Genomic DNA, 12,935 nt, shown 5'->3' on the forward strand with positions numbered 1-12,935 from the left:
AAGTCATGTACTTTTTAATATATTCTTAGTACTATTATATTTTTTAAATAGTCAATTTTATTTCTTTATATATATTTTTAGTGTTTATTATTATAAATAAAAAGAATTTGATAATTAATTTTGTAGTAATTTGAGTATTTTAAATTTGGAAATGTATGTTTAAATTGCATATATATATATATATATATATATATATATATATATATATATACACACACAAGAATTTTTAAATATTCATTTTAACTAAAAACTAGAAATTAGTTTTACTTATATTTTATTTCATTAACAGCTTTATTTAAAATCATGTAAATTCATGTACATATTGTTTTATATTTTTAGTACTCTTATCATAGTCTTTATAGTAGTATTTACTTTATAGTAGTATTCATTATAGGACTTTAACAAGTTAGTTTATTTTTAAAGATTTTTAGTATTATTATAATTTTTTTTTATTAGAAATTAGTTATTTTATTAAAGTTTATGTACATAAACCACTATTATATTCCATCTTTTTAACAAATAATGATGTTTTATTGTTTAGTGCTTTGAGAAATCAACTTTTAAAGGTGCTATATAATAAATATATTATTATTTTATTGTTTGACCATGTCACTAAAACTCTCATAATTTAGTTTTCATTTCAAACCATCTCTAATACCTCAAGCAGCAATTAAGGTGCCATTATTTATTCAGTTTAGTTTATTTGCTGCTGCATTATTAAAGTCACCGGTGACGGGTTTGCTGTCTGTTATAATATAATATGCGCTTCTTCATTCTTCAACAGCCGAGAGCTCAATCTAATGACAGATTCATGAAATAATGTGTGCTGAAATGTGCTGGTCAGTCTATTCAGATCAGGCTAAATGAGCATCACTAGTCTGATGCCAGAAAGTAGCAAAGTTTCAGTACAAGCTTTTACAGCTGTTTGAGTAAACACTGTTTGTGAGTGTTGAGTTGTATGCAGCTGCTGTAGTCTGTGTTATCAGCCGCCTGCTCCGCAGCTGTGTGTCTGATCTCCAGCCAGACTCCATTAGCAGCTGCTAATTGTGATTATCTGCAAGAGTGACCGGCCTGTTGCTGCAAATTCATTTTCAAGTTATTTTATTGCTGGCTATAAACAACATGAGCGCTCCCTGTACTGTGCTACTGTGTGTTTTCAGACAGAGTAGCTCCTCTGCGCTCTTGCAGTGTGTATTTATTTTTATGAGACCACCAAATCAAGCATGTATAGAGACTTATGGGCTATTTTGGCTTGAATCAGTTAGTGTTCTTGACTTGCTGCTGCTCTTATGCTTCACTCTTAAAAATACAAGTTCCCAAAAGAGTGTTTTTTTTTTCTATTCTATAAAGCAGAAATATTTCTCAGTATTATTTATATTTAGAATAGGTGTTTTTTTTAACTTTTTTAAGCTTTTTTTTTTAAATTTTGTTGTTTTTGTCATTGTTTTCATTTCCATTAGACTTTAATTTTTTATTTAGTTTTAGTAATTTCAGTGTTTCAGAAGCACTTTATTTTAGTTAGCTGCCAAAACAGCACCTATAATATTCATTTTTTTTGTTTAATTTTATTAATTTATTTAAACCTTAGTTGCCAAGGCAGGATTTAAAAAGTTTAGTTTTTTAAGCTTTTCATCTATTGTTTTTTTAATTACAAATATTAATCATTATTAAGCATTAAACTAAATTAGTTTTTTTATATGCATTTTAAGATTGATTTTTCATTTCTTTTTTATATTTTGTTTTTTTAAGCTTTTCATCTAATTATATTTTTTATAATAAGCATTAAATTATTAAGCATTAAAAAATAGCTTTTTTAATATTTTAAGATTTAATTTCAGTTTTTTTTTTTTGGAAATTGTATATAAATATTTCCTTGATTTTTGTTTCTGTTTTAGTTTAGTACTGTAAGTCTAAAAAAAAATCCATTAGACTTCTTTTTTCCCAGTTTTAGTTTTATTTATTTAAACCTTAGTTAGTTGCCAAGGCAGAATTTCTAGTTTTTAGTTTAAGCTTTTCATCTAATATTTATGTATTTTTATTATAAATATTAATCACTATTAAGCATTAAACTAAATTAGTTCTTTTTTATAATTTAGGATTGAATTTTAATTTCTCTTTTATGTTTTAGGATTTCTAATTTCTAATTATTTAAGTTTTTTAAAAGTAATTTCTTTTTTATATTTTGTTTTTTAAGCTTTTCATCTAATTATATTTTTTATAATAAGCATCAAACTTTTAAGCATTAAAAAAATGCTTTTTTAATATTTTAAGATTTAATTTCAGTTTTTTTTTTTTTTTGGAAATTGTATATAAATATTTCCTTGATTTGTTTCTGTTTTAGTTTAGTACTGTATAATAAAGTCGAATAAAATTTTATTAGAATTTTAAAAAATCTAATAAAATTTTATTTGACTTTATTATACAGTACTAAACTAAAACAGAAACAAATCAAGGAAATATTTATATGGATTTATATCTATTTTTTTTTTGTTTTTTAAGCTTTTAATCTAATGTATTTTTATTATAAATATTAATAACTATTATGCATTAAACAAAAATAGCTTTTTTATATTTTAAAATAAAATTTTAATTTTAGTTTATTTTAGTAACTTTATGTGCTTTTGCCATTTGTATTAATTTTTTATTTTGAAATTGTATATAAATATTTCCTTAATTTTTGTTTCTGTTTTAGTTTAGTACTGTAAAGTCTAAAAAAAAATCCATTAGACTTCTTTTTTCCCAGTTTTAGTTTTATTTATTTAAACCTTAGTTAGTTGCCAAGGCAGAATTTCTAGTTTTTAGTTTTTTAAGCTTTTCATCTAATATTTATGTATTTTTATTATAAATATTAATCACTATTAAGCATTAAACTAAATTAGTTCTTTTTTATAATTTAAGATTGAATTTTAATTTCTCTTTTATGTTTTAGGATTTCTAATTTCGAATTATTTGTTTTAAGTTTTTTTAAAAGTAATTTTAATTTTAGTTTGTTTTAGTCATTTTATTTGCCATTTTTTATTTTACAACATGAGCGCTCCCTGTACTGTGCTACTGTGTGTTTTCAGACAGAGTAGCTCCTCTGCACTCTTGCAGTGTGTATTTATTTTTATGAGACCACCAAATCAAGCATGTATAGAGACTTATGGGCTATTTTGGCTTGAATCAGTTAGTGTTCTTGACTTGCTGCTGTTCTTATGCTTCACTCTTAAAAATAAAAGTTCCTGAAAGAGCTTTTTTGGGCAGTTTTGACACAGAGGAACCATTTTTATTCAGCTTTATTTTTAAGAGTGTTGAGGCATTGATGCATGCACAGATTTGATAAAGCTAAATCACAGATTTTTATATATAGAAGTATTTACTCATATTTAGAATTTCCTTTTATTTTTGTTTTCAGTTTTTATTTCAATTTTCGCTTTTGTAATTTTGTTGTTTTTGTCATTGTTTTCATTTCTATTAGACTTTGTTTTTTTATGTAGTTTTAGTAATTTTAGTGTGATGAAGAAAAAGAACCTCTTGTGGAATGGAAAGATTCCATGGATGTTAAAGGTTCTTTAGTATTTTATTTTAGTTAGTTGCCAAAACCACACCTATAATATTCATTTTCTTTTATAATATTCAACTTTCTAATTTTATATATTTTTAGATTTGATTTTAATGTTAGTGTGTGTAATTTTTGTTTGTGCATTTTAATTAACTCTTTAGACTTTATTTTTATTTCGGTTTTAATTCTAGTAATTTATTTAAACGATTAGTTGCCAAGGCAGGATTTCTAAATTTTAGTTTTGTAAGTTTTTAATCTAATATATATATATATTTTTTTTTTTATTTTAATTTTTTTATAAATATTAATAACTATTACTAATTTTTAGTTTAAGCTTTTTTTACATTTTTAGATTTAATTTTACATTTTATTTACATAAAATAAATTTACATTTATTTTAGTAATTTTATGTGATTTGCCATTTTTATTCTTTTTTTTTTCTTTTAAAATTGTATATAAATATTTCCTTAATTTTTGTTTAAAAATAAAATAAAATTTCATTAGACTTTTTTTTTTTTACAATTTTTTTTTTCAGTTTTAGTTGTATTAATTTATTTAAACCTTAGTTGCTGAGGCAGAATTTCTAATTTTTTGTTTTTTAAGCTTTTCATCTAATATTTATATATTTTTATTATACATATTAATAACTATTAAGCATTAAACTAAATATTTTATATTATTTTTATATTTTAAGATTGAATCTTAATTTCTCTTTTCTATTTTAGGATTTCTAATTTCTAATTATTTGGGTTTTTTTAAAGATTTTTAAAATTAATTTTTATTTTAGTTTAAGTTATTTTATGTGCTTTTGCCATTTTTATTCATTTTTTATTTTACAACATGAGCGCTCCCTGTACTGTGCTACTGTGTGTTTTCAGACAGAGTAGCTCCTCTGCGTTCTTGCAGTGTGAATTTATTTTTATGAGACCACCAAATCAAGCATGTATAGAGACTTATGGGCTATTTTGGCTTGAATCAGTTAGTGCTCTTATGCTTCACTCTTAAATATAAAGCTTCCCAAAAGAGCTTTTTTGGGCAGTTATGACACAGAGGTACCATTTTTGGTTCCCAAAGAACCTTTCAGTGAACAGTCCTTAAAAGAACCATTATTTCACATTATTTTAGTGTGATGAAGAAAAAGAACTTCTTGTGGAATGGAAAGATTCCATGGATGTTAAAGGTTCTTTATGAAAATATCAATGGCAGTAACGAAGCTTTATGTTTAAGAGTGTTGATGCATTGATGCATGCACAGATTTGATATAGCTAAATCATAGATTTTTATATATAGAAGTATTAATTCATATTTAGAATTGCATTTTATTTTTGTTTTCAGTTTTTATTTCAATTTTAGCTTTTGTAATTTGGTTGTTTTTCTCATTGTTTTCATTTCCATTAGATCTTGTTTTGTTTTTGTTTTTTTCATCAGAAGCACTTTATTTTAGTTAGTTGGCAAAACAACACCTATAATATTAATTTTCTTTTGCTAAATTACTTATTTATTTTATATATTTTTAGATTTTATTTTAATGTTCCTGTTTGTATTTTTTTTATTCACTTTTTCCCTTTACACTTTATTTTTATTTCAATTTTAGTTGAAGTAATTTATTTAAACATTAGTTAGTTGCCAATTTTTTTTTTTAATATTTTAAGATTTTATTTAATTTTAGTTTATTGTAGCTTTGCCATTTTTATTCATTTCTTATTTTTAAATTGTATATAAATATTCCTTAATTTTTGTTCCTGTTTTAGTTTTGTACTGTCTAATAAAAAATCCATTAATTTTCTTTTTCAGTTTTAGTTTTAATTTATTTAAACCTTAATTCGTAAATTAGTTCCCAAGGCAGGACTTCATCTAATTTTTTTATCTAATTTTAAAAAATAATTTCATTGCTTTTTTCCCTTAATTTATATATATATATATATATATATATATATATATATATATATATATATATATATATATATTAATAACTATTAAGCACTTAACTAAATTAGCTTTTCTATATTTTAGGATTTTAGTTTTAGTAATTTTATGTGCTTTTGCCATTTTTATTACTTTTTAATTTTTTTTAATATAAATATTTCCTTAATTTTTTTCCTGTTTTAGTTTAGTACTGTCTAATAAAGTCTAATGACAAATAATCCATTAGACTTTATTTTTAATTTCAGTTTCAGTAATTTATTTAAACCTTAATTATTTAATATATAAATTAGCTTTTTTATATTTTAATTTGATGTGCTTTTGCCATTTTTATTACTTTTTTTTTGTAATATAAATATTTTCTTAATTTTACATCTGTTTTAGTTTAGTACTGCAAACTAAACCTAAATTTCTTTAGTTGCCAAAGCAATGCTTCTAATTTTTTATCATCTAATATTAGCATTTTATTTCAGCTTTATTTCAGTTACCAAAAACGACTTTCAACTCATCTTTAACAGTTCAGTATGTGAATCAGAATTCCCACAGTCACAGAAAACGCGGAAAAAAAAAATTCAGGGAAACTGGTTTGTTTTTCCTGTTATGCTCTGCAATAAAAAATCTATTAAATGCAATGCCTATAAATGATTTTTACCCAGTACTAAGACAGATAACTGGAGTACACTGGTTAAAAACCTGTGGGAACCCTGTTGATCTCCTGAATCTGAACAGCTTCCAAAATCGATGCACAGATCTCCAGCTTTCTTGGAACTCTGCCTTTTATGCAAATGAAGCCCAAAGCATCATCCTTAAATGTGTCATACCAGGAAGTGAGTGCCGGCATTCAGTTCTGCAGAGAGAGAGAGAGAGAGAGAGATTGATCCGGAGCTGCTCAGGTTAAACACTTTCCAAGTGGGAAGCAGCACGTGTGGTTGGGAGCATGGTGACCTCTCTGACCTCCAGAGGTCAAACGCTCCATCAGTGAAGGGACGCGGCATCCCACCTCTTTCTCTCCCTCTGCCGGGTTGAGACAACCTTTCAATGTCATTGCTCCGGGCTGCTGTTCTGGAGGTGCGCTTCACTCTCTGCATTGGCTGCTTTCAGTCACACGTCAGCGTCAGGGAAAACAAGGTAAGATCCGACAGTCCGCAGGACTTCTGTGAGCCGGCATCCTCCTTAATGACTGCGGTCTGCTACTGTAGGTCAGCATCAATGATATTCAAGGAGGAAGATGACTTGCTTTTTGCAGATGATGTGCTCGGGAAGATGCTTTCTGCTTGGGGAAGTGGTCAGGAACAGATGGTGATCACAAATGAGCTTTCTCTCGTGTTTAATCGATGGTAATGTTGTGCATGTGTTTATTATGAAAGCAGAGAGCATTCAGAGAGATTTGAAAGTGTTGAATTGATAATCTGGGATTTTGTTCTATTTAAACCTGGAACAATGATGATGTAAAATGAGGAAATATTTTAGATTATGCAGTAAATCAATGTAAGTAAATTCTGATTTTCTTGCACATAATGCTCTTCGGAAACTAGTTTGTCGTAGCTAGTTATAACTAAAACTGAAACTAAAGTTAAAAACATAAAAATGTTACATCAAATAATTACAAAAGTTAATTCAATTTAACTTGATGTGCTAAACTAAATACAAGTGAACAAAAGTTAAAAAAAATAAAAATAGATAGATATAGATGGATATAATTTTATAAATGTATACATTTTATTTTAATTTTAGTATGTAGTTTAAATGTGACTAAGACTGAAAGAAAAATGTAAAAATATTACAAATATAACACTGAGAAATTATGCTAATAATAAACTGTAATTATATTTGTGATAATATTATTTCTTTTAATAATCAAATTTTTAAATCTAAATATTTTAAATTATTTTAATAATATATTTGCAAAAATGTCTTAAATTTAAATGTAACTCAAACTGAAAAAAAGGAAAAAAATACATATCTTTTTTTCAGTTTCAGTTACATTTAAATGTGTGTGTGTGTGTGTGTGTGTGTGTGTGTGTGTGTGTATATATATATATATATATATATATATATTAAAGGAAAATATTATTAAATATTAAATTTTTATTATATAATAAATATGTAGATATAATCACACATTTTATTATTAGCATAATAACTTGAGAATGTTCCAAAAAGTGTTATTTTAGCAACATTGAGACACTTTTTTGTTTTAATTTTAATTTAATTTAATCTCTTATTAATTTTAAGTTTTTTTTTCAAATATAAAAAAGCTGAAATTATATATATTTTATATATATAATTTTTTATTCATTTCAGTTTTAGTTACATTTAAATGTAAAATTATTTCAGCTTTTCATATTTAAAAAAAATATATATATTTTATTCTTTTTTATTTCAGTTTTAACTACATTTTAAATTATTTGAGCTTTTTATACTTGGAAGAAAATACTACAAGTTACTAAGACATTAAATAAAATTAAAATAAAAACTGGAAAAAAATTTAATAGTTTCTTAATGTTGCTAAATTGAAAATTAAAACTGTTTGGAATATTCTCAGGTTGTAATGGTAATAATATAATGTGTCATTATATTTGTGATTAATACAATTGTTCTTTTAATATTCTAATTTTTAAATCGAAATATTTTAAAATATTTTAGTAATATATTTGCAAAAATGTGGTCTTTGTCTTCTCCCACTGGATTTCTTTTTTCCCCCTTTCTTTCTTTCATGGCAAACACTCTTGAACATTTCCGCTAACATCTATATGTTTACTTTTCAAAAGGAATGCATTTGCAACTTATTAATTGTAACCCTTACTTATTACGCATCAGTATCTAAAGTATACATATTAGTACCTTAATGCTGGGCTACATATTATTGCCTTTTGAAAAGATACTGCCCCAGTGACGGCTTTTGTACCTTTTTTTCTCTACCTGAGAGTGTTTGATATACTACTCAAGATTATTGCTGCACTACTTTTCAGAATCAGAGAACATCTGGGCAGATGAGATCACTGAATAGTAATTTTCTGACAACTTACACTGTATTTTATCATTTAGAGCTCTGTATTTGAGTTTAATCTGGATTTTTAAGACATAATTCAACAGGTCTTTAAAGCGGAATGACCCCAGTGGTACTCCAAAACATTTTTCTGTGAGCTGCTGTAGTTCCGCCTGTCCGCCGGTAGGTGGCGCCGCGCTGCAGTCTGATTTCACTCTGTTGTTGTCATTGAGCGCATCCTCTGCTGGTATGACATCACAGCGCCATGACACAAAAAAAGTGTCAGACTGTTTATGCGACAGTAGTAACTACAAATATTCCCAGCCATCTGTTTATGCATGCGACCTCAGTCATTTATAGATTTCTGCACAGACACAACAGACTTGATTGATTACCTTTTAAGTCAGTAGGACTGGGAGGACGACAGATGAACGGAACGAAACGTGCTTTTTTTTCTGTTAGCGTATGCATACATAATTAATACGAATCTCGTTTTATTATGCTATTGTGTGCATGTAAAAACAAAAGCTGTTGGCCTGTTCACAGACCAGTGTTTGCAAAAGCTTACTTTGTTTTGATTTAATATCAGCTTTTAATTCTAGTTCAATCGACAAATTGCCAACTACGTTACTAAATACAGTTGAGGTCAAAAGTTTACAATCCCTTTCGCAATCTGCCTAATGTTAATGCTTTTTAGCAAAATAATAGGATTCACACAAAATGCATGTTATTGTTAATTTATTACCGACCTGAATAAGTTATTTCACATAAAAGATGTTCAAATAGTTGTTTCTTAAGACATTGTTACCCGGATGATCCACAGCTGTGTGTTTTTGTTTAGTGATAGTTGTTCATGAGTCCCTTGTTTGTCCTGAACAGTTAAACTGCCTGCTGTTCTTCAGAGAAATCCTTCAGGTCCCACAAATTCTTTGGTTTTCCTGCATTTCTGTGCATGTGAACCCTTTTCAACAATGACTGTATGATTTTGAGATTCATCTTTTCACACTGAGGACAACTGAGAGACTCATATGCAACTATTACAGAAGGTTCAAACACTCAGATACTCCAGAGCTGGGGGGGTGAAAACTTTTGGAAACATGTAACTATATTATGTGGCCTCTGAAGGACAGTATACTAAATATGATAAATATGATATTAAGGTGAAATAAGAAAAATGTAAAAATCCCCCAGCTCTTAATGCATTGTCTTTTCCTTCTGGAGCATCAGTGAGTGTTTGAACCTTCTGTAATAGTTGCATACGAGTCTCTCAGTTATCCTCAATGTGAAAAGATGAATCTCAAAATCATGCAGTCATTGTTGAAAAGGGTTCAAATGCACAGAAATGCAGGAAAACCAAATAATTTGTGGGACCTGAAGGATTTTTCTGAAGAACAGCAGGCAGTTTAACTTTAGGACAAACAAGGGACTCATGAACAACTATCACTAAACAAAAAAACACAGCTGTGGATCATTCAGTTAACATGAATAACATGCGTTTTGTATGATCCCTCTTATTTTAATAAAATAATGAACATTTTGCAGATTCTAAAAGGGGGATGTAAACTGTTACTACCATTTTACAATCTCAGACAAAAAGGCACAAAAGCTGTCCACTAGGGTGATCCCTTTGAAAAAGCTACACCTTTGTGTCATATTTACCCTCTGAAGTGCATATTAGTTCTTAGAGTATACATATTAGCACCTAAAAAGTAGGCCTGTATTTTAGTTGCTTTTGAAAAGGTACTGCCGTAGTGTCAGCTTTTGTACCTTTTTTCTGATTGTAGGGAGTTATGTATATAGTGTATGCCAGGGGAGTCCAACCCTGTTCCTGGAGATCTCCCATCCTACAAAGTTTAGCTCTGAATCTAATCAAACACACCTGAACCAGTTAATTAATCTCTTAGGCAGCACTTGATAATTACAGACAGCTGTGTTGGAGCAGGGCTTGAACCAAAGTATGCAGGTAGGTAGATCTCCAGGAACTGGGTTGGGCACGCCTGGTGTATGCCATATGTGAGTAGGCCTTCAATCATCACATATCTACGATTTTAGTTTCTCGTTTGTTTTGTATTATTCAGTGCTGATTTATCATGCATCTTGTTATATGTGACCCTGGACCACAAAACCGTTTAGTCTTTAGTAGCACAGGTATATTTGTAGCAATAGCCAAAAATACATTGTATGTGCCAAAATTATTGCATTTTTCTTTAATGCCAAAAATCATTAGGATATTAAGTAAAGATCATGTTCGATGAAGATATTTTAGAAATGTCCTACTGTAAATATATAAAAAGTGAATGTTTGATTAGTAATATGCATTGCTAAGAACTTCAATTGGACAACTTTAGAGGTGGTTTTCTCAATATTTAGTTTTTTTTTGCACCCCAAGATTTCTGTTGTGTCTCAGCCAAAAATAGTTTTATCCTGACAAATCACATCAATGGAAAGCTTGGAAAATGTATTCAGCTTTCAGATGATGTATCAATCTCATTTTAGAAAAGTTGCACTTACAACACTTACAATGGTTTTGTTTTCCAGAGTCACATATCAGAACTGAATTATCTTTCTAATAAGCATTTTGAAATGTCATGACCTTGAGCACAGGGCCTGAATTAGCTGAATATCTTTAAAAGCTCTATATTATTTTAGCTTGAAATGGCGCCAAAGACGATGTTTATTTGATACAATGTTTAAAAACCTACATTAATTTGCTTATTAAAATGGAAAATGCGCTCACGGAGTGACCCAACAAACAGTTAATAAACTAAGAGCTGTTTCATTTTGTTTGCAAAGAAATCACGTAGGTCTCTCTCCCTCTCTTTCTCTCTCCCTCTCTCTCTCTCACCCATCATCCCTGCTGATTGGTTTCCCGCAAAGATAATTACAGGCCAAATCTGATCCGGTGAATGACATGGACCGGAATGAGCTCTCGCCCGGTTCGGATGTTGCCATGACGAAGAAAGCGGCCCATAAGAGCGCGCCCGCGTACCACTGCACCGGGAACAGCACTAGCGCCAAGAGTTGCCTGGAGTCCAACTCGGATGCCGCCGGGTCGAACCCGAAACCCAATCACGTCGCCATGGAGGAGACGGACGACGCGGAGGAGGAATCCAAGTTTCAGCATCCGCGGCTGAGGAGGACGGGAGGAGGGAGCAGCGTCCAGATTAAGAGCTGCGCGCCGGGAGGAGGAGGGGGAGGAGCAGGAGGAGGAGGAGGAGGCGCGTCCAGGAGCTCCACTTCCACTGATGCGCGCCCGGGTGATGGTGATGCTGCTGCTGCTGCTCCTGCGGGTCGCCACGACACCGTTAAGGGCGGAGGAGGAGGAAGCAAAGCGTCTACCGTAGTGGCCACCGTGACGGTAGAGGCTTGTAATGCTGCTGAAGGTGACGGCAATCTTTCAACAACGCTTTCCAGCATGAAATGCAACAAGAACGGGGAGTGCAGGCGGGACTCCGGCACCGGGAGCCTCCGCTCCATCATGTCCAAGCCGGACGGGATCAGGCGCGCAGCCTGCAATTCAACGACCAGCGTGGACGCGACCAGCACGCAGGGACAGGACGCCTCGTACCCAGGGGTCCCGGAGAAGAAGGATTCCAAAGTGTCCTTTTCCAACGCCCCCAGCAGGAAAGCCTCGTCCTCCATCCACGGCGCGCAGCAGCAGCCCCGCAACTCGGTGACGTTCCTCAAATCCGAGGATGGAGCTCAGGAGGACGGCGAGACCCGGGGCAGCCAGGCGAGCTTCATGCAGCGGCAATTCAGCAGCATGTTGCAGCCCGGGGTCAATAAATTCTCCCTGCGCATGTACGGGAGCCAGAAGGCGGTCGAGAAGGAGCAGGAGCGTGTCAAATCGGCGGGCAACTGGATCATTCACCCATACAGCGACTTCAGGTAAGAGAAACTTTGCATGATGGCATCTATGGACCAAATGTGACCCATCAATGAAATGGGCATCCAATAGTGTGCTTTTTTTACATTTCAATTTTGGAACCAATAATTAAAACGAATGAGTGAGTTTAAAGATCTTGTAGTGATAGTGGCATTGAGCAGCAGATGCGTTCTCAAATGTATTAATAATGCAAGTATTTAATGGTCTCAGACTTTTGAACCCTCACACAAACCTGTTGATCAGTAGTTTTAAACGAAATGTGACTCTGGACAACAAAACCAGTCATAAAGGTCACTTTGTTTTTGAAATTGAGATTTATACAACACCTGAAAGCTGAATAAACAAGCTTTCCATTGATGTTTGGTTTGTTAGGATAAAACAATATGTGACCCTGGACGACAAAACCAGTCATAAGGTTAAATTTTACAAAACTGAGATATATACATCATATGAAAGCTCAATAAATAAGCTTTCTATTGATGTAAGTTGTCCAAATTAGGTTCTTAACAATGCATATTACAAATCAAAAATTACATTTTGATATGTTTACAGTAGGAATTTTACAAAAAATCTTCATGGAACATGAACTTTACTTA

The 12,935-nt window shown here is 30.8% G+C and overlaps 1 protein-coding gene across 1 annotated transcript in view; it reads left to right on the forward strand.

Moving 5' to 3' along the window:
* Positions 1-6,502: 6,502 nt before the first annotated feature.
* LOC141343844 (potassium/sodium hyperpolarization-activated cyclic nucleotide-gated channel 4) overlaps positions 6,503-12,935 on the forward strand; it is a 32,514-nt gene continuing 26,081 nt past the window's right edge. The window contains exons 1-2 of the mRNA XM_073848505.1: positions 6,503-6,763; positions 11,341-12,341. Of these exons, the coding sequence (XP_073704606.1) occupies positions 6,503-6,763; positions 11,341-12,341 (1,262 nt within the window). The remainder of the gene's footprint in view (positions 6,764-11,340; positions 12,342-12,935) is intronic.

This window comes from Garra rufa, chromosome 10 (assembly GCF_049309525.1).
Source record: "Garra rufa chromosome 10, GarRuf1.0, whole genome shotgun sequence".
Classification (NCBI taxonomy): domain Eukaryota; kingdom Metazoa; phylum Chordata; class Actinopteri; order Cypriniformes; family Cyprinidae; genus Garra; species Garra rufa.